Source organism: Monodelphis domestica, chromosome 2, assembly GCF_027887165.1.
Source record: "Monodelphis domestica isolate mMonDom1 chromosome 2, mMonDom1.pri, whole genome shotgun sequence".
Lineage (NCBI taxonomy): Eukaryota > Metazoa > Chordata > Mammalia > Didelphimorphia > Didelphidae > Monodelphis > Monodelphis domestica.
Window position 1 is genome coordinate 242,847,158 of NC_077228.1, and position 25,875 is coordinate 242,873,032.

The 25,875-nt window shown below is 35.9% G+C and overlaps 1 protein-coding gene across 1 annotated transcript; it reads right to left on the bottom strand.

Moving 5' to 3' along the window:
- Nucleotides 1–192: 192 nt before the first annotated feature.
- MYH2 (myosin heavy chain 2) lies at nt 193–25,437 on the bottom strand. The gene is made up of 40 exons (XM_001371567.4): nt 25,407–25,437; nt 25,121–25,184; nt 22,565–22,792; nt 22,336–22,479; nt 20,010–20,166; nt 19,418–19,445; nt 19,222–19,330; nt 19,008–19,100; nt 18,555–18,618; nt 18,133–18,231; nt 17,759–17,862; nt 16,376–16,514; nt 16,051–16,169; nt 15,817–15,966; nt 13,989–14,159; nt 13,321–13,630; nt 12,228–12,304; nt 11,086–11,173; nt 10,888–11,005; nt 9,923–10,046; nt 9,706–9,842; nt 9,333–9,588; nt 8,639–8,881; nt 8,332–8,508; nt 8,091–8,236; nt 7,918–8,008; nt 7,445–7,834; nt 6,900–7,026; nt 6,041–6,159; nt 5,723–5,919; nt 4,715–4,898; nt 4,462–4,627; nt 4,245–4,369; nt 3,750–4,058; nt 3,450–3,653; nt 2,398–2,523; nt 2,140–2,310; nt 1,947–2,051; nt 1,556–1,651; nt 193–482 (listed from the first exon to the last, which is right to left on the bottom strand). The coding sequence occupies exons 3-40, from the start codon at nt 22,766–22,768 to the stop codon at nt 330–332; spliced, it is 5,820 nt and encodes a 1,939-aa protein (XP_001371604.1). The 5' UTR covers nt 22,769–22,792; nt 25,121–25,184; nt 25,407–25,437; the 3' UTR covers nt 193–329.
- Nucleotides 25,438–25,875: the final 438 nt, after the last annotated feature.

Here is a 25,875-nt window from a genome sequence, read left to right on the forward strand (position 1 = left end):
AAAAAAGATGAAGAGAAGCAAAAATTTACACTGACATTTCAAGACACCTTCCATCCTTCTAAATTTTGTCCTTATTACCTTGTCATATTGGCACTAGAATGTATAGTGTATTTCCTAATTAGCAGAAAATTGAGTGTTTAATGTTTATAATGATAGAACAAATAATTTCAAAAATTAAAGTCCAGTCTAATGTATTTTCTTTGCAAAATATACTACAATTTTTATTTTCTTAACATGAAAGGCAAGATCAACAATTATTACAGGGTAAAGTGACCAAGAATTTCACATTTTGGGTATTTCTTCAGTCACCTTGCAGGACCAGGCTGGATCTATTCTTCATTTACAACCTTTGTGTGAACCTCCCTGCTCTTTACCCGCAGCTTATTGACCTGGGACTCGGCAATGTCAGCCCTTTCCTCAGCCTCCTCCAGTTCATGCTGGATCTTGCGGAATTTGGAGAGGTTTGTGTTGGACTGTTCCTCCTGATGAAAGGAATAGACTTGTCAATAACAAAGAATACATGTGTCTGGACCTACATGAGAAAGGCCCTAATCTGGCTGTTTAAAATATCTTACTAAAATGTTACTAGTGATTTGACCAATTCTGAAGATGTTTTCTTACCTTTAGAATTTACTTTGTAACTTAAGTTTTTTTCTTTCTTTCTTTCTTTCTTTCTTTCTTTCTTTCTTTCTTTCTTTCTTTCTTTCTTTCTTTCTTTCTTTCTTTCTTTCTTTCTTTCTTTCTTTCATTAAACCCTTACCTTCCATCTTAGAAGAATTGTAAGGGCTAGGCAATGGAGGTTAATTGACTTGCCCAGAGTTACACAGATAGGAAGTGTTTGAGGCCAGATTTGAACCTAGGACCTCCAGTCTCTAGGCCTGGTTGTTTTTTCATAAATATTTGCATATCTCCTTTTGTTATCAAAACACTCCAGCATCACAGAAAATAGTTTACTAAAACAAATCTTAAACTAAACACACTATGAAACTTTCAAGGGGTAACTTATGGTCACTTCTTGTGACCATAAGTTCTACAATTAGACAACAGTAACTATATTTTGCTCTTAAATCAATGGAGAGCTTAAGAGGCATCAGGCATGTTATAGGATCACAGAAATAAAACTAAAAGGAATCTCAGGAGCCATCTAGTTTGACCTCTTCATTTTATGGATAAGGAAATTAAGGCCTGGGGCGATTAAGAAAGTTGCCTATGATTACACAAGTTGTAAGACTCAGAGATAAAATATGAACCCAAACTCTCTGTTATGCCCAATTTTTAAATATATAACAAAGATCACCCAGCTTTTTCCTGGAAAAAAGAAACTTTATTTTCTTTGGAGCTTAGGGGGGGAATCTTAGATAAATGGAAAGAGATTATTGGATATTATTTTATTTTTAAAGATAATAGTATTTTGAGTGATTTTAAACATTAACATGTTAATGCCTAGAGTTTGGGGAAATGTTGATGGAACACCAAAATTGTATAAATTTTATGACTTTTTATTAGGATTTCTAGCTCAGAGAATTATCTTTGCTACTTTCTTGTAGACACTTACAGCTTCCTCAGCTTGTCTCTTGTAAGATTTCACTTTTGCCTGGAGTTTATCCACTAAATCCTGAAGTCTGAGAACATTCTTACGGTCCTCTTCAGTCTGAAAAATTGTAGATAGGTACGGAACAATTAAAGATAAATTACTGGTATCTATTTGCTGATGACATTAATCTTATGCAGATACTAAAAAGTATCATCAATGTAAGACTTGAAGAGATCTTAGGGACATTGAGTCTAACCCCCCATTTAACCAATGGGGAAACCAAATACCAGAATTAATTGTATAAGGTTACAGAGGTAGTAAGTGACAGAAGGAAGATTTGAACCTAGATAATCACACTGAACGTTCTTTTGCTTTTTCCAGGCGATTAACCAGGACAGATTGTTTCCCTTACTTGGTAAGTGAGCTCCTTCACTCTTCTCTCATGTTTGCGGAGACTCTTCACAGTGTCAACATTGCGTTTCTGTTCACTTTCCACCTCCCCTTCAAGCTCACGAACCTAACATAAAATATTAGATTTGTATTAAGATTTTTACTATAATCGCCCATTGGACAAGATGCACAACACAAAGATTTAGGATATGTACTCTGGCTTCCAGTTTCTGGATCTGCTTCTTTCCTCCCTTCAGGGCTAGCTGCTCAGCTTCATCCAGGCGGTGCTGCAAGTCCTTCACTGTCTGCTCCATGTTCTTCTTCATCCTCTCCAGGTGGGCGCTGGTGTCCTGCTCCTTCTTCAGCTCCTCGGCCATCATGGCTGCCTGGTTAGCAAGGAAACCAAGAAAACTATAAATATCAGCTAGTCATAAATTATATCAAAGAGAGAAATCAGTGTGTTTTCTGCTCACATCAGTGATAGCCTTCTTGGCCTTCTCTTCTGCATTCCGGGCTTCCTGAACCATGTCTTCCATCTCACCCTGGATTTGGGAAATGTCTGTTTCCAGCTTCTTCTTGGTGTTGATCAGACTGGTGTTCTGGATAAAAAAATAAAAACAAATGATCTTGGTCCTTCTTTCCCAATGACTATATGAGATCATAATCTTTGGAAGGAGTTCAGGGAGGAGATCTGAACCTGTGATTTCATCAATGTGAAGAGTTTCTCAAGATGAAACTCCCTACAGTCATGCAAATTGCTAAATCAGCAGTAACTTATAATGTTGGAGGGTGGTGAAGTGCCTTGCCTAGGGTCAATGTCAAAGTAAAATCTTCCTGACTCCAAGGTTAGCCATCCATCCACTGTGCAACACCACCTCCCAGAGACTACATGCCTAATTTTTTTATGTTGTAATATCCAATATTGTATATACAGTCAATTCTTCAGCATTAAAGATGAATAGACATTCATTGAAATGATTTGATTCAATCAATAAATCTTTATGATGTGACTGCATAATACTAGGCCACTATGGGTATGGAAAAAGATGAACAGAAGACAGGTCTTCTCATCATGTAATTTATATTCTAGTTTATATTTTTTATATTATATAAGATAAGGCTGATTAGAATCAACTGTAATAATGGATGTACAAAATGCTACATGCCTAGAGAGGAAGGGATAACATTCAGTTAAAGAAAACAGAAAGACTTAAGAAGGTGGATTTGAATAGGCTTGAAGGATAGATGAGATTTTGACAAGTATGAAGTAGAGGAAAGAGAAAAAAATGATACCAAGATATGGAGCCACTATGATTAGAAAAATGATGGTATCATTAAGAAAAATGTGGAATTCATTCCCAATGAAAAGGACAGATGCAAATGATAAATCTTTTTTTTTTAACTTTTTGTCATATAGAAAACTCCTTAGTTCTGGCAAGTACAAAAATATATTTCAGCAGGATCTAATATGAATTTTTCCTTTTTTTTCATCCTCCTAATAGAATATTTTTATAATTATTCTCACCTGGGTGTGTAGGAGTTGCACACGTTCACTGGCATCCAGAAGCTCTTGTTCTGCTACCTTCCTGCTCCTCTCTGTCTGTTCCAGAGTTGCCCGCAGCTCCTCAATCTCAGCCTGCAGTAGGTTGGCTCTGCGCTCAACCATTGCCAGCTGCTCTTTCAGGTCCTCCTGGCCTCGGAGAGCATCATCCAGGTGGATCTGGGTATCCTGGGCACAGCAAACAAAAACAGTTCTTCCTCATGTTCTGAAGGACTCAGCCAAAACTAGCCATTCAGAGAGAGTGAAATGATTGGCTCCATTTACCTTAAGTATTCCTTGGGTATTTCTGTAGTTCCGTAGGGCCTCTGCAGCCATTCTGTTGGCATGGTTCAGCTGGATTTCCATTTCATTCAGATCTCCTTCCATCTTCTTCTTTATCCTGATGGCATCATTCCTGCTTCTGATCTCAGCATCCAGTGTACTCTGCATTGACTCTACAACGCGGATGTGGTTTCTTTTCAGCTGATCAATTTCTTCATCTTTTTCAGCAATTTTCCTGTCAATTTCAGACTTCACTTGATTCAACTCAAGTTGGATGCGCAGGATTTTCCCTTCTTCATGTTCAAGAGAAGCCTTCATGAAAGACAACAATAAAGTCAGTAACAGAATGGGAAGAACACTGTGTTCTAATAACCTGAACCCTGAGGAACTATTCTCCATGTTTACTCTGTATCTTTCTTTAAGGCATTCTTTCCATAGCTACTAAGAGTCAGACTGAATGCAGGTTCTGAATGGATCCGTCTACATTTTTCTATGTACCTCAGCTTCTTCCAAAGCAGCCTGGAGTTCACACTTTTCTTGCTCAATTTGTTTCTTTATTTTCTCCAGCTCATGGATACGTTTGCCTCCCTCAGCAATCTGCTCAGTGAGGTCAGAAATCTCCTCTATGGATGGATAGGTAGGAAGAGATTGAGTGAGAAAGGTGAAAAAATAGAAGAGTCTTCCAAGTCACATTAGTGCAAACGAAACAACTCACGTTGCAAGTTCTTGTTCTCTCGTTTCAAGGTTTCCAGGTGGTCTAAGGATTCCTCATAAGCATTCTTAATCTTGAACAGCTCTGTGCTGAGGGAACGAGACTCTTTCTGGGAAGCCTCCAGCTCAGCATGAGTTTCCTCATATTTCTGTTTCCATTCTGCCAGGACCTGAAGAACAAAATACAGTCTTCTGTAAATAGAATAATGAAGAAAAATTAAGGACACAAAAATCATTAACAAAATACCATAAGATACTTTATCAAAATTCCTTTGTTTTTTATCCAGAGCTGCACAGGCTGCATTCGTCCTCTCCACATCAAGCATCAGGTCCTCTACTTCATTCTGTAATCGTTGCTTAGTCTTTTCAAGTGACGCACATTTGGCATTCACAGCTTCTACATGCTCCTCAGCATCCTGTAGACGCTGGGCCAGCTTCTTTCTGAAGGATTATGTATGTTTTAGGAGATAAATAACTTAAATAAGAATAAAATTATCAAAGGGAATGTTGAAAGAACTTCATTAAAATATTGGTCATTAAAGAAGGCAAGTAGAATTTGGTATAAGGTAAACATCTTGAACTTCTTTAGGGGTAGACCTATTTGCCTATATATATATGCACACATATATATTTATATAAATCCATATTGACTTAGAGAGAAAATGTGGATAAAAGTTCAGTCTTTAAGGCAAGAAGGCCTGGGTTTGATACCTGATTCTGACAACTATTAGATGTATTATTCTGGGCAAGTTACTAAGCCTCTTATGGCCCCAGGTTTATATAAGTTTATCCAAATAGGAAAGCTATTGAACTGGATCGATGAGAAAAGCTTCCATATTTGGAATTCTCACACCAATGAATCACAAACTTAGAACAATAAAAACAACATTGTTCCCATAGGAGGTCTTTCAGGATTCCTGAGTTTAGTAGAACGCTCCTCCCCCTTCCTCAAATACACATACACACACACATACACACACACCTTTGAGAGCATTCCATGATATGTGATATGTTATAACATATATATACACATATGTGTGTGCAAATGTCAAAAGGATTTGGTCATGTGGCAGTTTCTTTCATTTGTCCCAATGTTAGACCTAAAAAGTATTATTTTATTTAACCATGTACATTCACTCAGTTCCACTCTAATGCATACTTGCTTTAGTTCTTTTAGAATCCATCTAGAATTTATTCAGAATTCAATTATTTCTCTCCTATTTAATATGTCTAGTTCATTCCTCTAAGAGATTTTTTGCACATACTTGGCCTCTTCTAGTTCCTCTGTGCGCTGAATGGCATCTGTCTCATATTTGGTTCTCCATTGGGCAACCTCGCTGTTGGCCTTGGACAGTGCCCTCTGTAATTCAGCCTTGGATTCTTGTTCTTCCTCATACTGTTCCCTCAACAAGTCACAGTCATGGCGGGATGACTGAAGGGCATGGGCTAGTGCATTTTTGGCCTATGGATAGTTATCTAAATTAATTTTATGATATTATATTATATATAATATTATATGGCAAGAAAATCTTGAAAGTATTTTTTTTCATAAAGTGAGGGAAAAATTTTGGCATAGAAATTACCTTGGTCTCTTCTTCAAGTTGTCTTTTTAGTTCCTCAATCTGTTGTGTAAATGCTTGTTTTCCTCTTGACAATTGAGAAACTAAAGCATCTTTTTCATCTAGCTGACGTGAATATTCACCTGTAATCGATACACGTGTACATAAACATGTATGTAGATGTACATAGATGCACAAATACACACAAAAAGAAAATTACTAATACTATTGAATTGAAAGACAATCTTGGAAGTTCATTTTATGTGTTTTTATTACATTGGAAATTAATCATAACAACAATTTCCCCTCTAATCTAACTGAATTCAAGGTAGGATGATATTTTTCTATATTGAAATCCACATATTCTATATCATATTTCTATGTAGTACCGTGGGAGCTAATATGAATTAAACTGAGTGAGAAATAAAACTTGCATTCTATCCTTCTTCCCTAAATTCTTTATCCTTTTGGAATGATGTGATATCCCCCAAAACATGTAAATCTGAACTAGAATAGGGCTAGATGCACTAATCTCTAATTTTCTGCAAATTAATGGACATATGGAAATCTGTGTTTGTTCCATTTTAAGGGTTTAGACTTTGATAGCTTAGTCTAGGACTGAACAAAGAGAACTAAACTAAACTGAGAATCATTAGATCTGTTCTGAACTGTACCCAAATCTCCAAGTGATTCAGAAGAGGTCCGATATTTAGGCACTTTCTAGGACTAGCCCAAATCATTGTGGTATAGTTCTGTCCAGCTTGAAACAGTGTTTCTTAAGTTGTCTCAGACCTTTCTAGTTGGGCTGGAAGGTTGATCTCATTAGTATTTTCCAAAATCTCTGTTTTATTCACATTGACACACATTGGAGAAAGCAATTTACCAGATTCAGTTTGTAAGCGCCCCCTCTGAGTTGTCAGATCATTGATTAGTCGCTGCTGTTCCTCTTCTTTTGATTTAAATTCACTTACTTGATCCTCCAGGGTGCGACACATTTTTTCAAGGTTGCCCTATATGTAAAGAGGATGACACGAAAAATATAGCATTTTAAAACATGATGCCAGAGTTATATACCATACCTTTAAAATAGAAACAAAAACTACATCAGAAAAGAACATTTCTCTTATTCATCTTGAACTTTGTAAAAGGACAGTTCTGTAATTTTATAATTAGTTCAAAACTTAGATTAAATAATATGTCAACAAGCATTTACAAGATACCTACTTTGTGCCAGGAATTTCACTAAATACCAATGAAATGAAATGATACCTTACCTTATAAGACAGTGGAGACAATAAGCACACCGATAGTTTATTACTCAAATCTGCCCAGAAAGTATCTCGTCTTCCAAATGACAAAGATATTTAAGCAAAGAACTAAAACACATTGAAAGAGTTATATTTACAGATGTTTTATGATTCACTGTACCTTAGCTTTAGAAATAGTTTCTACATTGCTAGCAAGGTCATCAATCTCCATCTTCATTTCACTCTTCTCCTTCTCCAATTTCTGTTTGACCCTCTGCAGGTTGTCGATTTGTTCCCCAAGCTCAGCCACACTATCTGCATGCTTCTTCCGAAGAGTGGCTGCTGTGGCTTCATGCTGCAGGGTGGCCTCTTCAAGGTCCCTGCGCATCTTCTGGAATTCAGCCTCTCGCTTCTTGTTCATCTCAATCTGAGCTGAAGTTGCCCCACCAGCTTCTTCCAGGCGCTCGCTGATCTCCTCAAGTTCCCTGGATAGATCAGATCGCTGCTTCTCAGCTTTGGCCCGAGAAGCCCGTTCTGCCTCTATTTCCTCCTCCAGTTCTTCAATGCGAGCCTGGGAACAGGGGAAAACACACTCATCAGCCCCTTCCTGTCAGTGGCTTATTTTCTGAGAATCCAGAGAAGTGATGACTTTACCTGCAACTCCTTGATCTTCTTCTGCAATTGAACACCTAGTACTTGTTCATCTTCAATTTTGCTTTGCAGGTTGCTGATTTCAAATTCCTTCCTTTTTAAAAAAAATAAAAGTAGACATTTTAGTGTTCCTCAAAATTTATAGTCAATTTCACAAATAATTCTCCTCTACTTACTTTTTAAATTTTTCATCCAGCTGTTGTTTCTCATTTTCAAGATCCATGATTGATTCTTGGGCCAATTTCAGGTCACCTTCCAGTTTTCTCTTTGCTCTTTCCAGGTCCATGCGAATCTTCTTTTCTTGCTCCAGAGACCCTTCAAGCTAAAAGTTCACAGTACTATAAATGAACTTCTTAGAGGAATATAATTTCTAATTATCATAAAAGGATTGTATCTCTTTTGTAATTTTAGGCTTACATCATCCACTTGTTGTTCTAGTTTGATTTTAGCTTTGGTCAATGTATTGACTTTGTCCTCTTCTGCCTGCAGATCATCCAGGGTCTGCTGATGGGCCTCTTGGAGGGCTTTCTTTTCCTTGGTGAGCTTAGCAATAGTTTCATCCAGCCCTGCCATCTCTTCTGTGAGGTTTTTCACCTTTGTAAGTGAAATTTGTTTTCATTAAACATATTATTGTTTACTCAGTATTGCATTTATGCTCCATCAAATGTAAGTATATGCTTTCGTAAAGCTCTTAAAATCTATTTCATAATGGTGAGATTCAGACCTTATTCTCTGTAGCATGTTTCTCCTTTTCCACTTTGGCCAGTGTCAACTCAAGGTCATCAATATCTTTCTTGAGCTCTGAACATTCATCTTCCAGTTTTCTCTTCTTTGCTGTCAGTTCAGCATTGATCTCCTCCTCATCCTCAGCCCTTTCAGTCACCTCTTTGATTTTAGCTTCCAGTTGGATTTTAGTTTTAATTAGCTGGTCACATCTTTCCTCTGCATCAGCCAAACTTTCAGCTTCCTTGAATTAAAAAGGAAAACCAAAATTAGAAAAATAAAGGAGTAAGGCCAGATAATGGAGGATCTTGAAAACAAGATAGAAGAGTATGGATTTTACAAAATAAGCAATCAAAATTTAATATGTCACTCTATCATTCAACCAATATTTATGTGGGACCTATAATATGAGAAGCAGGGGGCCAGACTCTGCGTTAGGAATAGACTCAATTCAACATGTATTTTTTAGGTCCTACCATGTCCTAAGCACTATTATTATATGCTAAAAATATAGAAATTAAAATTTATATAACCCCTGCCTATATTCTACCAGAGATTAGAAATGAAATTTGTAAAGATTAATTTAATATTAGATAAATAATGGGGAAAACAACATACTTATTTATACCTATCTATAACCTATAATATTTATAACTCCATAACTATCACAGAGAGAAAGAAGAGATATTACTTACAGATTGAACTTGTAGTTGCAGGTCATTTTTCTCTTTCAGCATGGATACCATTTTTTCTTCCAATTCCTTCCTTTTGGCTTCAGATTTGGCAAGTTCATCTTTAGTTTTCTGAAATTCTTCTTTCATGGTGGCCATCTCCTTTTCAGTCTCAGCACTCTTGAGTAGAGGTTTGATCTTAAAAAACAATTTCATCCAAGGCCAATGCTTAACATTCATGAAGGCTCGAATATTGTATTGGATGCAGAAAACAGATTCCCTATTGACAAATTAATGTTCACTTAGTTATACAGTGATGAAAAGAAACTTTACATACAAGATAACTTCTTGGTCTCAATGAAACCATTTTGAAGTCGCACTTTACTTGAATTCATACCTTCTTTCCACCATCTTCTGATACTCTACTCTTGCTAAGAAACCCCGACACATGGCTTGAGTTCTGGTAATAAGCTGTGCTAACTTATCATCTCTCATCTCTTCCAGGAGACCCAGAAGACCAGCTTTGAAAAAAACCTGTATAGATGAGAGATTACAGATCATTGGTTTCATTCTACAGGAAATACAAATGGGAAGGATTTGCTTAAGATTATTACCTTTGTATGACCAAATTTATACTGGGTATGGTCAATATCAATAGAAGCCAGAAGTTTCTCTGAAGCCTTCTTGCTATCAATGTATTGTCCTTCAGGAATAGCACTTGCATTTAAAACTTTGTATCTATTGAGATAGAATAAATGTTATATAACTTATTTTTCTGTTGACTTATTGATATTAACCAAAAATAATAAGGCCCATAAAGAAACAATGCATTCTCTGATATAACTATATCTATTCTTGGTGAAATGGGACAACTATATTTATCAGGATAATCAACCTAGCACTATAGAACCAGTCCAAGTCAAAGTTTTAAAAGAGATCCACCCTTTCCTTCTTTTGTTCTTCCCCAAATCCATTATTCCTTTCCTCCATCAAGTATTGTATGCCCTCATGATTATCATTCTGCTCTATCAAACCTCTCTTAAAGAAAGGAGCTTATGGCCATTCACATAAAGTTAGAATGACTGATAAAAGTATTCATCTACTGAAAGAAGAGTCCTAAATTTTCATCTCTAGTCCCAACTCCTCTCCCAGTACATTTTTTTCTTGGATGTCCTATCTGACATTTAAGTTCCTTACAATATTTCCTCAGCTTGGCTTTCTGACTCATCTCCCACTGCCCCTCTACATTAGAGATTTGCACATATCAAATATTCAACAAATGTCTGTTGCCTAATTGTCTAATTATATTAGTGAGCCCAGTATGAATTCTATAAAATGCTTAAAAAACTTAACATAAAATTTTAACCTATTTTCAAAATCATGATATAATTTTTGTTTTTTCTTTTGCAATGAGCTCTAAAGAATTCAGAAATATTTATATTATATTAAACTTTCAGAAGACCAAAGTCCTCAAGTGAGGATTGTTGTAAGGATATGGTAAAGCAATATCTGTATAGAATTTTTTAAACCTTAAATGGCTAATATAAATTCTAGCAAAATAAAACGTAGAGAAACTGACCTCTGTTTGAAGTCAGCATACAGGATTCGACTTGGGAATCCTTTCCGGCAAATTCTGATGCCTTCTAGCACACCATTACACCTCAACTGGTGCAAGACAAGTTCATGTTCCATAGCACCTAAAACAATTAAAATTCATGTGGCTACCATATTGCAAAATAAAGAGCTTACTGTGCATTTTAATCTGAGACTCTCTTACCAGGAGTTTTGGTTTCATTAGGAATGATACATCGTACAAAATGAGGGTGAGTGCTTCTTAGGTTGGTCATCAGCTTGTTTAAATTCTCCTAGGAGACCACATGAGAAGACTCATGAAAAATGTGAAAACTAAGTACTAATATTTATGTTACTATAAAAAAACCAATATCGAAACCTTAATTGGAATGTCATATTTTTAGGTAATTTTAAAATCAATTCAGAAGCATTTGTTTAGCACCTACCACTGTACTAGGTTTTCACAATTTCAGAATTGAAAGACAAAAATAAAATCAGACATTACCCTTAATGAACTTTCCTTTATCAGGAAAATCAACACATATACAAAATGAATACAAGATAATTTCCAGAGAATACTTCATGTAAGAGATAGGACTTGAGCTGAGCTGTGAATTTCCCTACAGAACAAACTGCTCTTTTACTACTGATCAGAAATACCCATACAAATCAATCTCAAATAGAATTTTCAAAACTCCTTTAAAACTGAATGATAATCAGCTCATAAAATTGCATTCCTTTTAGGCACTTACTTTCCCACTATACCATTCCTCCCTCTCCCCTGCTACAAATCCATTTTTCATTCTACTAAATTTCATATCACTCTAAGAAAATATTTGCATCTGCCAGCACTGAATTCCCAGGGTTTCCTGACAACACGGATTTCCTTACTACATGGGCTGGCTTCCAAGACACTCAGATTATCTACAGGATAAGCAAAATGACCACGGATAATAAAGAATTATGGGTACAGAGGAAAGGCAGGCTACCTTAAGTTTCTTTTAGGCCACCTACTTTATATTTGTTAGTTTCTATGATTTGTTTTAGAACTTGACTAGGCATTGATTGAATAAATGAGATTGTGGAATGTAACATGTTAGAAAGCCTTCTGAAAAAATTTGTTCCTCTATCATAACATGAAAGATGAGAATGATTCTAGGCAATTTAAAGTCCTTCATGCTGAGGTAAAACCAAAGAATTGTAGCGGAAAGGGGGATAGGGAAGAAAGATGTCCCTTACTGATTAAGGTTTATCTAAATAATTTGGGGATTCATTTTTTTTTATCCAGGACCAGATTAGTACCTAGTACCAGGTCCTAGAAAACCTAAAATAGAGTTCCTACCTTACCCTGAAAAGAGCTGATACAGTCTGGAAAGAAGAGCCCTTCTTCTTAGCACCTTTCTTGGCAGCTCCACCACTAGCCTCTGAAGAAAAGAGAAAATATGCAATTTAGTAGTTTTAAGATATTCATGTTCCGCATTATTTCTTAGCTCCTTTCTCACCCTTATTAAATGGATTGCTTTGAGATAGCTGTTGGTCCTTCTCTGCAAAGTTGGAGTTTTGCAAAAAATACACTACTAATTTAGAATATACATTTATGACCCCCTACTAAATGAAGTGTTAAATATACTGTTAGCACAGATGCAAAATTTCAGAATATATACTTAGGAAAGCTGTAGAAAGGAAGTGTGGCATAATGAATTGAGGAAATTAAGAAATCAGGAGTCAGGAAAAGAAAGGTTCACATCTCCAAATCAATTAAACGTATTCCCTCCAAGATAATAAGCTTAAAGGGAGTTATTAGTTGCATTTACATGCCAGGAACTTCCCACTTTGATGTCCTATATCAAAAGGGTAGAAAAATGTGGAAATATTGCTTTAAAAATTTGCTGATAGAGATACTGAGATGCTGAGAAGCAAGAATTAACTTTTGACTTGACTAAATTGACTGCTTTAACTGCCCAAGATTCCAAAGATGTAGATTTAAAAAAAATTTTTTTAGAAATTTGGAGTTTGAAGGAACTTGAAATAAATACAGGTATGCCCTTGTCCAGATACACTGAAACCTTAGGAGCTTTTTGACACTTTCCACCGAATGTAAGTAAAGAATAGTGGAAATGGGGTTGAGGATGAATCCACAATGTCCTCTTGATCATATTAGCAGGAATCTTGCTACTAGGACCATGGAATAAAATATACCAAATGTGAGCATATCATGTGTAGAAAATTTTGTGTTTTCCTCTACTCTCTTAATACCAGGGTGACAGTAAGTATTGGAAAATCTCATGAATGAGTCATTAGAAAAGGATCTACCAACCATAGGCCTAAAAGAACAACTAGTTCTATACCTCCAGAGCCAGTTGCTAAGAAGTCACTAGAAAAAAAGGACCACTTCCAGTTTTCATTCAGTAATGAATAAGAGCTGACTTTTAAGCATTACCTGCTTCAGCAGTCTGAGTCCCAGAGAAGAGGTAAGCTAGAGTTTTCATTGAGGATTTCTGGTAAAGGCCCACCACTGTTTCATTCAGAGGGTCCTTATTCTTGTCAAGCCAGCCAGCAATATTGTAGTCCACAGTACCAGCATAATGAATCAGAGAGAAATGGGCCTCAGCTTTCCCTTTGACAACTTTGGGTTTCTGGAAGTTGCTAGACTTTCCAAGATGCTGCTCATAGAGCTTGTTCTTGAAAGAAGTGTCTGTTGCCTTGGGGAACATACACTCTTCTTCAAGGATAGAGAAGATGCCCATTGGCTGAAGAGAAGGCAGTAGACACATAATGATTATAGGATTCATTCTGACTATAAAATCAAAATAAAATTCAAATTCTACACAGTCACAAAATTAATGCTGGAAGATTAAGCATACAATATTTTTTCTTTAGATATGGAAATGCTCGTTTTGTTTTGTAAAATCTGGAATAAAAAATATTTTTTAACTTCAAACATGGGAATCTTCATGACTTAAAAAAAAAAACAAACAAAAAAACCTTACCTACTGTCTTACACAGCCAGTAAGTATCTGAAGTCATATTTGAACCCAGGGCCTCCCATCTCTCTACTGAGCTACCTAGATGCTCTTACATTTTTAAAATGAAAATATCCAAACACACCTTCTCTATGAGCTCAATGCAGGCAGCCAAGTCCATCCCAAAGTCAATGAATGTCCACTCGATGCCTTCCTTCTTGTACTCCTCCTGCTCTAGCACGAACATGTGGTGGTTAAAGAACTGTTGCAATTTCTCATTGGTGAAGTTGATGCACAACTGTTCCAGACTGTTGAACTAAATAGAGAGATTGCAGAGAGGTAAGATTTAAAGCTGGAGAGGACTTTTAGACATCCATAGTTATATACCCACATTTCATAGAAGAGGAACCTGAGGCTCACTAATGTAATTTGCCCAAAGCTTTGTAGCTTTTAAGTGTACATATCAGAATTTAAACACATCTGGTGACTTCATGAGAAGCCACACCATGTAGAAGGAATTCCATGAAGGGTTAAATTAAAACATACCATTCTTCACTTATTTTCTCCATGAAATGGTATGTTTTAAGTTGCATTTGGACTCCATCTGTTCCTCCTAAGGTCCTCATTATGAGGACAATAATAATAATTATTATTAATAGCTCCATGCTGACTTTGAGGCCCAGATGAAGAATTATCTTCCATATGAAGCTTTTCCAGATCCCATTGGCAAAAAAAAGGTATTTCCTCTACCTTTCGTGGATTAATCATAGCACTTTGGAGACAATTCAGTGGTTAGAGTGCCAGGCCTGGAGACCGGAGATGCTGCATATAAATTTGGCCATAGACACTTTCTAGCTGTGTGACCTTGGGCAAGTCACTTAACCCCAGTTGCTTGCCCCTTCTGCCTTAGAAATGACACAGTATTAATTTTAAGATTAAAGGTAAGGATTTTTTAAAAATCATAGCCTTTTATTCCATTCCCAAGTACTCTAAATAATAAAGTAGTTATTTAGTCAGTCAATACAATTTAAATTATTTATTTGGTCCAAGCCTAGGATTTCATTGCCATGGGAGAGCTCTGGGTATTAGATTCCCTTCCATATTGCAAATCCCTCAATGTGTTAGAAATTTATACTTTTAAAGTGGTTGGGAGTTTTTTAGAATAGCTTTGAGCACAACTCCAAGTATGGGCTGAATCTGTTTTCTAAGGATTAGTCTTGCTACCTGTCACTTGTAGGCGGAGTACATGATAATGAAAATTTTGGGGCCTTGCTGACTCATAAAACAAAGAAAAAATTTTAAATGACCTTTCCATTGTAATGTGTTGCCTCCTTTCATTTCTAAAGTTAATGAGGCAAAATGTACGTATAAAAGGAGATTAGAGAGGAAAAACAGTGAGTTTTAAACAATCAACAGATTCCTTAAGGGCAGGGGCTATTTCATGTTTTTCATTATATTGTCAGTGACTACATAGAGCTTGGCCCATGGTAAGAAATGCTTGATGTATTAAGTTAACTGGATTTGCTACCAAGGTCTACAATACCAGGCACATTTTCACTAAGCAAAAAGAATTTTCTTTTCATCTATGTGCTAGCAAAAGTGTAGGTCCAGAAGTTGATTGTAGTTCTGACCTCAAAATTACTCAATTACTTCTTAGTTCTTACCTCCCTATTGATATATTTCTCCATTATCCATTCTGGGATATCCTGTCATTCATAAGTGAACTCAGATGTTTTAAATATGTCAACCTTATCTTGCATTGAGAGTATTGAATTCTACTACAATGCAGACCAAACCTTACTCAGCTTTCTTCTGAACAAATAGGAACTTGCAGAATATAGCATCTCTTGAAATCATTTAATCACTCTCTGTTAAAATCAAAGTTGGAAAAATCACAAGATAAGGGTACAGAGTGCCCTCTTTCTGAATTTAATGCCATAAATTCCCCTTTAGCCGACTTGATGCTAACTCACATCAAAGATCTCAAAACCAGCAATGTCCAAGACCCCAATGAAATACTGTCTGGGTTGCTTGGTGTCCAATTGTTGGTTGATGCGAGTGACCATCCATAGGAACATCTTCTCATACATCGCTTTAGCCAGAGCACCTACAGCATTAGTCACCTTAAAGTACAAAAATGTTATTCTTGTCATTATTGGGGAAATGTAAAAAATGGCTGAATCACTTATAATCAATCAGGCACATACTTGCTCTACAGTCTGGCCTTTGGTGACATATTCATTGCCAACTTTCACCCTAGGATAGCACAATGCTTTAAGCAGGTCTGCAGAATTGAGACTTTGGAGATAGGCAGCTTTATCAGCAACTGCAGGGGACAAAAATGAAAAAAAAAATGTAAGTATATAAAAATATGTATGTAAATATGTACATGGGTACACACGCAAATGCATATATGCTGATGAAGATTAGCCCCTATACTGTGGTGCTTCTCTATAATCTGAAAGGTAATATGAGATAAAATATTTATTTCAGTTATATGAATCAAGCAGCTTAAGAGAAACTAGAGAATACCTTCAGTGCCATCTGGCTCAGCTTGTTCCTCTCGCTGCTTTTGCTTGAATTTCATGTTTCCGTAATGCATGACAGCCCCTGTAAGCTTGTAAATGGCCACCTTTTCATCAGCTGTGAAGCCCAGAATATCAATTGCACTCTGTCAATAGAATCAATGAGACATATGTCAGAATAAGATCTGAAACTTTGAGTTTATTTTCTTTTTTCTGGTTAACTTGATAAGGGGTAGATTGAGATATATTAACCATATCCCAATGTGGTATTCATCCCTTTAACACATATAAAGAAGTAAACTTAAGATAGTAATATCTGAAACTTTATGTTATTGTTCTATTTTTTCAGTCATGTCCAACTCTTTGCAACCCCACTTGAAATTTTTTTGGCAAAGATACTGAATGGCTTGCCATTTCCTTGCTCATTTTGCAGATGAGGAAACTGAAGCAAATTGGGTTGTGACTTGCCCAGGGTCACACAGCCACTGCTTGTCTGAGGCCAGATTAGAACTCAAGAACATGAGTTTTGATGACTCCAGGCCTGGCTGGAGTCATCATACCACCTAACTGCCCCTATGGTGCTTTATAGAATGTATAGAATAATATTAATAATTATCATTATTATTATAGCTTCTTCTACTATAGCTGTGATATAGGACTTCAACCTGGCATAGAAGTGAACTGGGGTTATCAGAGGCTCTATCAATAGAATATAAACTCTGGCAGTTTCTATTTAGTTCAAAAAACTTTTAACACAGGCTTAAACTGAATAAGTACCTGTCTATACAAGAAGTATGTGGTCAAAGTGGTTTATCATAAACAGTTTAACCAACAGATGATGACTTGTGGGCATAGAAAGAACCTAATGGAACTGAAGGTTGAGCCAATATAATAAAAATGACCACACTATCTTTATTTAGTCAAGTTATCAAAGTATTATTTTAGAGAATTAGAAAAATAATGACAAAATTAATCTGGAGGAATAAAAGGTCCAGAATCTGAGGATAAATAATAAAATGAAAAAGTGAGAAGACCTAACACCACATGATCTCAAACTATTTTACAAAAGTAATCATAAAAACATTTTGATACTGATTAAAAAGAGAAAAATCAATCAATGAAAAAGAGATTAGGAGCACCACCGAAGCAAAAACAGTAACACAGTATTCAATAAACTCTATGACCCCAACTATTGGGGTAAGAGTTTTTGTTTGTTTTGGCGGGGTTTGTTTTGTTTGAGAGGGGTGATACTTTCACCTTTTGAGGCTGACAATAAGGTGGACAACAATATTCATTCTTGAACCATTTCTTGTGTTAGAGTTGGAGAAAGAATACTTAATTTGGTGAACTGAATCCTATCCAAGATGGAATTAGGTTCTTAAATACTTACATCGGTAGCCATCAGCTCCTCTTGGTCATTAATGCTGGCAACTGTGATCTCTCCTTGACTGATAAATGGATAATCATATGGGTTGGTGGTAATCAGAAGCATTTCTAAGAACAAGAAATAGAATTGACAGAATTATCCTTCTCATAAAAAGAATCCAACACAATTGATATAACCAGAACCACAAGAGACAATTGAAAAAATAAGAATGACTGACTAACCCAAGACAACCTGAATGCAGTGAGATTTATGTAAGAAGATCCTCCATCTCTCTCTATGGAAGAGACTGAATCTCAAACTAGATATAGGTCTTTGGTCTAAACAAGTTTATCACTTCAGTTATTTGATTTAATGAAGGAAATTGCAAAATACTTTACCAATTAGTTCTGGTTTCTTGTTTGATGTGATCTGATAAAAAATGTGGTAGCTTCTTTCAGCCTTTAGCTGGAAAGTAACTCTTGACTTCTCCAGCAGATCTGGAGAGAAAAGTAAACTGTAATTCTTATACTCTGTCTTTGAATTAATACTAAGTATCAGTTATAAGGCAAAAGAAAAGTAAGGGCTAGGCAACTGGGGTTAAGTGCAGAGCCAGGAAGTATCTGAGGTCACATTTGAACCCAGGACCTTCTGTCTCTAGGCCTGGATTTCTATCCACCAAGCCACCAAATTACCCAATTAGTCAAAATTTACAAGTGAGATACAAAGCCTAATTTTTAAACAAAGATTCATAGATATATGAAATAGAAAAAAAATTTGAAGGGTAAACTAAATTCAAGATTAGTAGTCTTTGGTCACTTACATGTTTCAATGTCTGCTGAAGCCAATTTCCCAGTGGTACTGAAGTGGATCCTGATGAACTTACCCTAGAAAAGAAAAAAACAAACAACCTTGTCTGCATAGCTCAAAATCATCGTACATGTAATCAATTCCATAAATATCCTCATATTGTAGGGGAAATTCCCATTTTTAGAAAAAATACCCAATTTTGAAGGTTTATATTTAAACATATGAAATAAATACTATAACATTATGGAGGTTATATAGGAATCCAGGGGTAGAACCAAAAAGAAAGTTTCATTTATTGGTCCATGTTAATATCAAGACATTAACTCCCACTGGCTTTTGCCGTTCCATAATTGGAAGCAGGGGGAACACATCTATATAACGAAGATTGATATTGAAGACAGAGTTCCAGATACCATGTTACAGATTTCACATTAATGGTGCTTATTAGTGTTGCCAAGAGACTCACAAATCGAGAAGAGTTGTCATTCCTCACAGTCTTGGCATTGCCAAAAGCTTCTAATAGGGGATTAGCACTGATGATTTGATCTTCTAGTGTCCCCTAAAACAACAACAATATTTTCATATTTTTCATTTTCATATCTTCATTTTCATATCAGGAACTCCACTCAAACACCAAAGAGCACCAGAAAACCCAACACTGTATTGACTCATAAGCCCACCTGCATTTTTCCGGACTCTTCTTTCTTCTTCTCCCCAGTCACTGCAATTGTTGCAAAGTATTGAATGACCCGCTTGGTGTTGACAGTCTTTCCAGCACCAGATTCTCCACTGCCAAATCCATAGAAGAGAAATGGTCATACTCTCAAATAATTTAAGCAATACAATTATCAGCTCCCCAGGATGATATCTACATACGTGATCAAGATTGACTGGTTCTCTCGATCTACAAAAGAGAAAATAAAGGAATTTTAAATATACTTGGTTTCTCAAAATACAGTTAACATGTTTCCTTAAAAGTAGCATGTCTCATTTAAAAACATCACTGAGGAAATGTTTAAAGTGAAAAAAAATCACTGAGGAATTGCTTATTAATTCTGGGATGGTGGAGGGAAAAAAAGGAGGGAGACAACATGAATCATGTAACTTTGGAAAACTTATGTGTAAATTTGTAATTGGAATAAAATTATAAAAAAGAAAAACAAAATGAATAAAAATAAAAACATCACGGAATTATAGCTCATGAAGAAAAGTGCTGTAAACTTTTGTAATGTTCTTTTTATAAAATGACCTTTAGGAAGAGATAGAAAATAAGATGCAATCCTCAGCAGAGGATGTGTTTTCTCTTCATATAGCCTATTGATTGTACCATAATCTTTGCTACATCATGAAGTCTCATATCACTCTGTGAAATAAAAATGATGACAGTGAAGAATGGGGATTAATGTTTCATTCAGCCATCTACCTGACATCTAGTCTTCTATAGGTACTTAAATATTGAATCACTCACCAGTTAACATGAACTGATAGGCATTATCAGAGATGGAAAAGATGTGGGGAGGAGCCTCCTGCCGCTTTTTGCCCCTGTAGGCAGTCACTACCTCTGGGTTATATACTGGTAGCCACTTGTAGGGATTGACAGTGACACAGAAGAGGCCTGAGTAGGTCTGTACAAAGAAGGAATAGAGAGCAATTTTTATATTAGTTAAAGAAGGGAAAACCCCTTTAAAGGGAAGATTTTCAAGGCATGAATATTATAACTATATTTTTAGCTAACAGAGCAGAGGAAATTCTTAAATTCTTTATAATTCTAATAGTTTTCAGCACTGTGCCTTAATTATAATTTTAAAAACCTATAATAAATATTGTTCATTGAAAAGTCCTGCTAAAAACTGAGAAGACATTTTGAGTTCCTTTGACACTTAGTAAGTTTTAAGCCCAAAAGGATTGATGCTGAATTTTAGGCACTACCTTTTAATGTAAACTTATATAGTGAATGTAGCTTCTCCCTTTTACTTTTAGAAATCACAAAATTACAGAATCTAAAAGTTGGAATGACCCTCAGATATCATCTAATCCAAAACACACATGAAAGGTACTGAGTGGAGAAAGCACTGGATTTTTTAGTAGGAGATCTGGGTTCAAACTTCCTCTCTGTTACTTACTACATAGGTGACCTTGGAAGAGATACTTAACCTCAATAGGCTTTGGTCTCTCATCTTTAAAATGAAGGAGTTGGACTAGATATCCCCAAAAGTCCATTCTATCCCTAAATCCATGTTTCAGGGAATAAGAATCCTTTCTATAGTCATTAAATCTTAGTTCTAAAAACCTCCATTACCTCTATAAACAGCCCATTTCACTTTTAAATGACTTCATTATTGTGTTGTTTTTTTCTGATATCCAGCCTAAATTTTCTTTTTTCAACACTTCTATTAATTTATTGCTTCCTTTTTTGCCCTCTGGGGTCAAATGGACCATTTTAATCCCTTTTTTTTTTTTTACACGATAACCTTTCTAACACTAGAAGACAAGTCCTATGCCTTGTTGTAAATCACCACTTCTCCAGGCTAAATATACCCTCTTCCTTTAGCTGGTCCTTATATACTAGAACTTGCTGCCTCTGTCAGAAGCAGCAGGGGAATCCACATTAACCATGCTGCCACCACCTTTGAAGATGAATGACATCGACATCTTGCCGCTGCACATGAACGCTGACACCAGGCCACAACCACACCTCCCGTAACAACTGGCGTCCCATGCCCCATGTGCCACAAACTTTGCACCTCAGTCTTTAGACTTCAAAGCCATATGAGGGTACACCGTAGATGAAAACACACAGACAATTGTCATTCTCGGTCACTGAGAGACTACTACTATATATAGTAGCATTATATGAAGGCCCTTCACCATACTGACTCTTCTTTTCTGAAGGCTCTTCAATTAATCAATGTCCTCCCTAAAATGTCTCACCCAGAACTGAACGCAAAACCCCACAAGACTTCAGATCAGGATTGTGAGTATGGTAAGACTATTACTTCTCTAGTCCTGGACACTGTGCCTTTCTTAACACGAGCCAAGATTGCATTCACTTTTTTTTGGTTTTCATCTAATACTATTGATCCATCTTGAGCTTATAGATGGCTAATATGTTAGATTCTTTCCAAGTGATCTGTTATCAAGCTATTCCTATCACTTCTTGTACTTTTTAAATTTACCCGTATAAGATTTTTATCCCTTCCAAAGTTCTAGCTGTTGAAATTGTTTGAGTCTTCAAGGTCAGCCAAGTGAACTCTGTGTCATCTGCAAATTTGATAAACAGGTATGCCTTTATCCAAGGCACTAAGAAACATGTGTAAACACTGAGTTTCCTTAATTAGAAATGGATAAAAAACTCAACTGACTTCCATGTTTGATTAAATTGCCAATTAGCAGCTCCTTAAATACCTATTCAGATCTGTAGCAAACCAGAAGAAACTTTCTTTTCTTCAGCTAATGAAACCATAATGGGGAGGTGATGATTGGAATGAGGGTGGTATTATCAGATTCTAAAACATCATGAATAGAGTATATTGATAGAGCATTTGGAAGCATCTTATTTGGGAATCACTGGATTTAAGTTCCATCATCAGCTAAAGATTCTTTTTTGTTCATTATTCCTTAGACTCCAGCAAAAAATAACCATATACAGTTCAGATCATAGGCTACTTAACTTCTTGAACTCTACAGTGGGACCTTTCTTTGAACTTTATTACAAGGTCACATGAATGAATTTAAAAGTGGAATAAAACAGCATGTGTTCTAAACAACACATATTTTGAGATATACTCACGTACATAGATCATCCAGGCTGCATAACGCTCTTTGAGGTTATACAGGACAGCTGGCTCGTGCAAGTGAGTCATCATGGCCATGTCCTCAATCTTGTCATATTTGGGAGGGTTCATGGGGAAGATTTGATCTTCCCTTACTGTTAGTGTCTGAAAAGAAGGAAAGGCACAAATTCATATAGAATAGGAGACAATAAATTGAATGTGAATTCAATTTGGTAAGATTTTTACTTACCGCTCCAGCTTCCGTTTTTACAGTCACCTTTCCTCCTTCCCGGCTTTGGATGGTGCTTTTTACAAAAGATTCCTTAGGTTCCACCACAAAGACTGATGTCTTAGCATCAAAAGGCTTATTCTGAGCCTCAATACGTTCCTTTTCAGACTTTCGTAAGTAAGGGGCCGCTTCCCCAAAAATGGCCATTTCATTGTCTGAACTCATGGCTACAGTATGTTAGCCACAAGGCTTAGTAGAAAGAAGAAGATATATTAAATTAATTATTCAGGATTTGCATGACCATACATGTATTTTCATTTATGTGCCAATTTATATTTGTACTTAATATTTGCTATGTTCCTGACTAAGGGATTATAGCCAACTATCCTTGTTTAATTACTGACAAAATTAAAGTAACTCACATTTTCATGTTTCATAATTTATTTTCCCATACCCCCTATGAGCAGAACTATTATTAGGATGGGACAACTAGGGCCTTGTGCAAAGGCATAGAAATTTAGAGAATGCTAAGATTTTTACAGTTCTTCAGCAACAAAGAAAAAATTGAACCAAGCTTCCTCCCTTGGGAGATTGTACCCCAAGTGAATTCCTCCTTGAAAAGATGTGACTTTTCTCTACTTCTCATTCCTTCTAGGAAAGATCTTCCTAGCAGGATATTCAGTGTCCTTTGGTTTCCATTTTCACCATCCCATGTCAATGCAACCAGGAAATATTTAATGCTTCTTGTCTCAAGGGAGAAAGAAAATGGCTAGGAATGGTTTAGTCTTTAAGACACATTTTAGTTCTTCTGCCTGTGCCCTATTCTGACAAGTAGAGAATATTTAAATTCTCCCAGCAAAAAAGTGTTGTGGACTGATGCTACTGCCTCTCCTAGAAAATTTTATTACCCAAAACAAAAAATATTTTTGATTTTTGATTATGTCTCTCCTCAACAGAGGATTCCTCTACATGCTTTTTTAATTTTAATTCATGATTGATCCACTATGGGTCTTCAAGTTGAGTCTTCCCCCAAATGGAAGTGCTAGAAGGATCCTCAGACTTCACCTGGAAAGGGCATTGATTGAGTAAGCAGCTTATTTGGGGTCATTTCATCCTTCAGATCTCCAGCCTGACACTTGGGACATTTAGCTATTCTGGAACTCAGTTTCTCATTTATATAATAAGAGGATTTGATTAAACAACATTAAAGTCTCTTCTAATTCTAAATCTCTGATCTTTTTGATAGGGTAAGTCCTGTGTTTTCATAATGCAAAAAAAAAAATATGTTTTTGTATATCAGTCTGTTTTTTCCTGCTTTTCTCCTTTATTTCTATGGTTTCTCTCAGACTGCCATGATTTGAAGATGTCATTGGGTTAGAATGCCCCTAGTACCTTACACAATTTATTCTCCCAAAACAAGATTTCTAGTCAGGAAAACTTACTTCTCCTAAATTTGCTACTAAATACCTAAAACACTTTAGACAAACTATTTAACATCTCTCAACAACATTTTTGTTTGTTTGTTTTTTGGTTCAGATCTGTGATTTCATTACTGTAGGTATCTTTATTTATTTATTTATTTATTTTTATCAGGGAATTCCTTCTACCAATACAAATCAATAATGATTCTGAAGCTTTTATTCCTACAAAGTCACCTGAACACTGAGATTTTAAAAGACTTGTCCAAAGTCACTCATCCAGTTTATGTCAACCAGGCAGTATTTGAACTGAAATCAATTTGCTTCCAATGTTCACCTTCATTTTTCAAATAATTTAGATTGCTTACATTTAGATGGCACTTCATGATTGCAAAATACTTTACATCTCTCTCTTTTGACCCTCAGAACAACTTTCTAAGATAGGTATTGCAGCTAGTACTATATCTCTCTTTTATCATTGAGAGGACCTATTCAGTGAATTGACTTGCTCAATATTAGTGTTGGAACTGAAATTCAAATACAGGTCTTTTGATGAAGAATGTTATCACATTCTTTCTATAACAGAACTACTTGAAACATTATAATTAATGTGTACTGTGCACTAAAAAGCATGCTCATTCATACATCTACATGGGAGACTCAAGATCAAATGATCTTAGAATTTTAAAGCTAAAAGGTACCTTACATATTTTCTAGTGTCTTCTTTCATTCACTGAGTAAATAATTGAATTACATTTCTAAGTACAGTCTAAAGAACAGTACTTTCCAATACAGTTTTTAATTTAATTTAATTTAATAATATTACTTCCTAAGTACTGATGTAAGGTAATGTTGACTAAGCTAAAGCATTTTAAAATGAAGTAGACTCTTCCACAAGGGAATTTTAGTATGGATCCATTCTATAGATAATATACTGAAAAACTTTATTCTTTCTTTGCCCAGATGATATCTTGTTTCAATTAATTGCCTTAAGTCCTCTATTAGAAAGAAAATATCCACTTTCTAGTAACTTGCTTGAAGTACAAGTTGGAAGACATAGTTACTAGATAAGCACTTTCTAGAAGGTTGCTAAATTACATAAATCCCATGTGGGAGCCTCTCATATTATCCTCTGGAGATTAGTAAAACAAGATCTTACCTCTTATGTTAGGGAAGAATATGGGAAAGAAGGGAAGAAGATGAAAACTTGAAGCAGGGAGATGCTGTAAAATAAAGAAAAAATATATGACTTCCTTTTTTGCATGTATGAACTCAAAGCAACAAGAATGGCCCAAGAATGCCAAAATAAAACAAAAACAAAAACAAAAAAACCCAACAGACTAGACCAATAGCAACTTTATCAGTCACAGCTGAAACTGGGATGTGTGGCTGTAAGGCCTCTTTGCTTACCCTCTGTTGTAAATCCAGGTCCTTGTCACACTTACCTTGGAGCTTTTTAAAGCAAGACGAGTCAGACTCATTCCAAGAGCTCTTTTATAAGGATAGATATGGAAACAATGCAGCTGCCTGTCCTTTCTTAAGTCGAAAAAATTGTTTGGCAAAGCTTGTTTTGGCAATCGAGAGTCCAAGCATAATTCTCATTCATATTAAGCATGTTTGGATATAATTAGACATATTTTTCTTATTGGGTATGTGAATAAATCTCCTATGAATAATTTGAGAGGATGATCTGAAAGGAGAAGGCAGGGTGGTGAGTAAAGGAGTAAATATGGGCCCAGGATCTTTAGCTTTTACCAACAATTTTACTATTATCTTACCAGATTTCTTTAGGCACATCATTTGATCTAAATTTACATTACATTGGCACCTTAAACATTGAACTGGCAAGATATATTTTTTAAAATGTGTTTTGCAAGATTGATGCTTATCAGTCTGATTCCCTGCTTCAAACTT

What these genes read in the sequence shown, in the direction of transcription:
- MYH2 (XM_001371567.4), bottom strand. Translation starts at nt 22,768, where the DNA reads ATGAGTTCAGACAATGAAATGGCCATTTTTGGGGAAGCGGCCCCTTAC. An exon ending in CAGAAGATGGTGGAAAGAAG is followed by an intron (nt 9,589 to 9,705) that starts GTATGAATTCAA and finishes ATTTGTCAATAG; the next exon opens with GGAATCTGTTTTCTGCATCC. An exon ending in TGCAACTACAAGTTCAATCT is followed by an intron (nt 8,882 to 9,332) that starts GTAAGTAATATC and finishes TTTTAATTCAAG; the next exon opens with GAAGCTGAAAGTTTGGCTGA.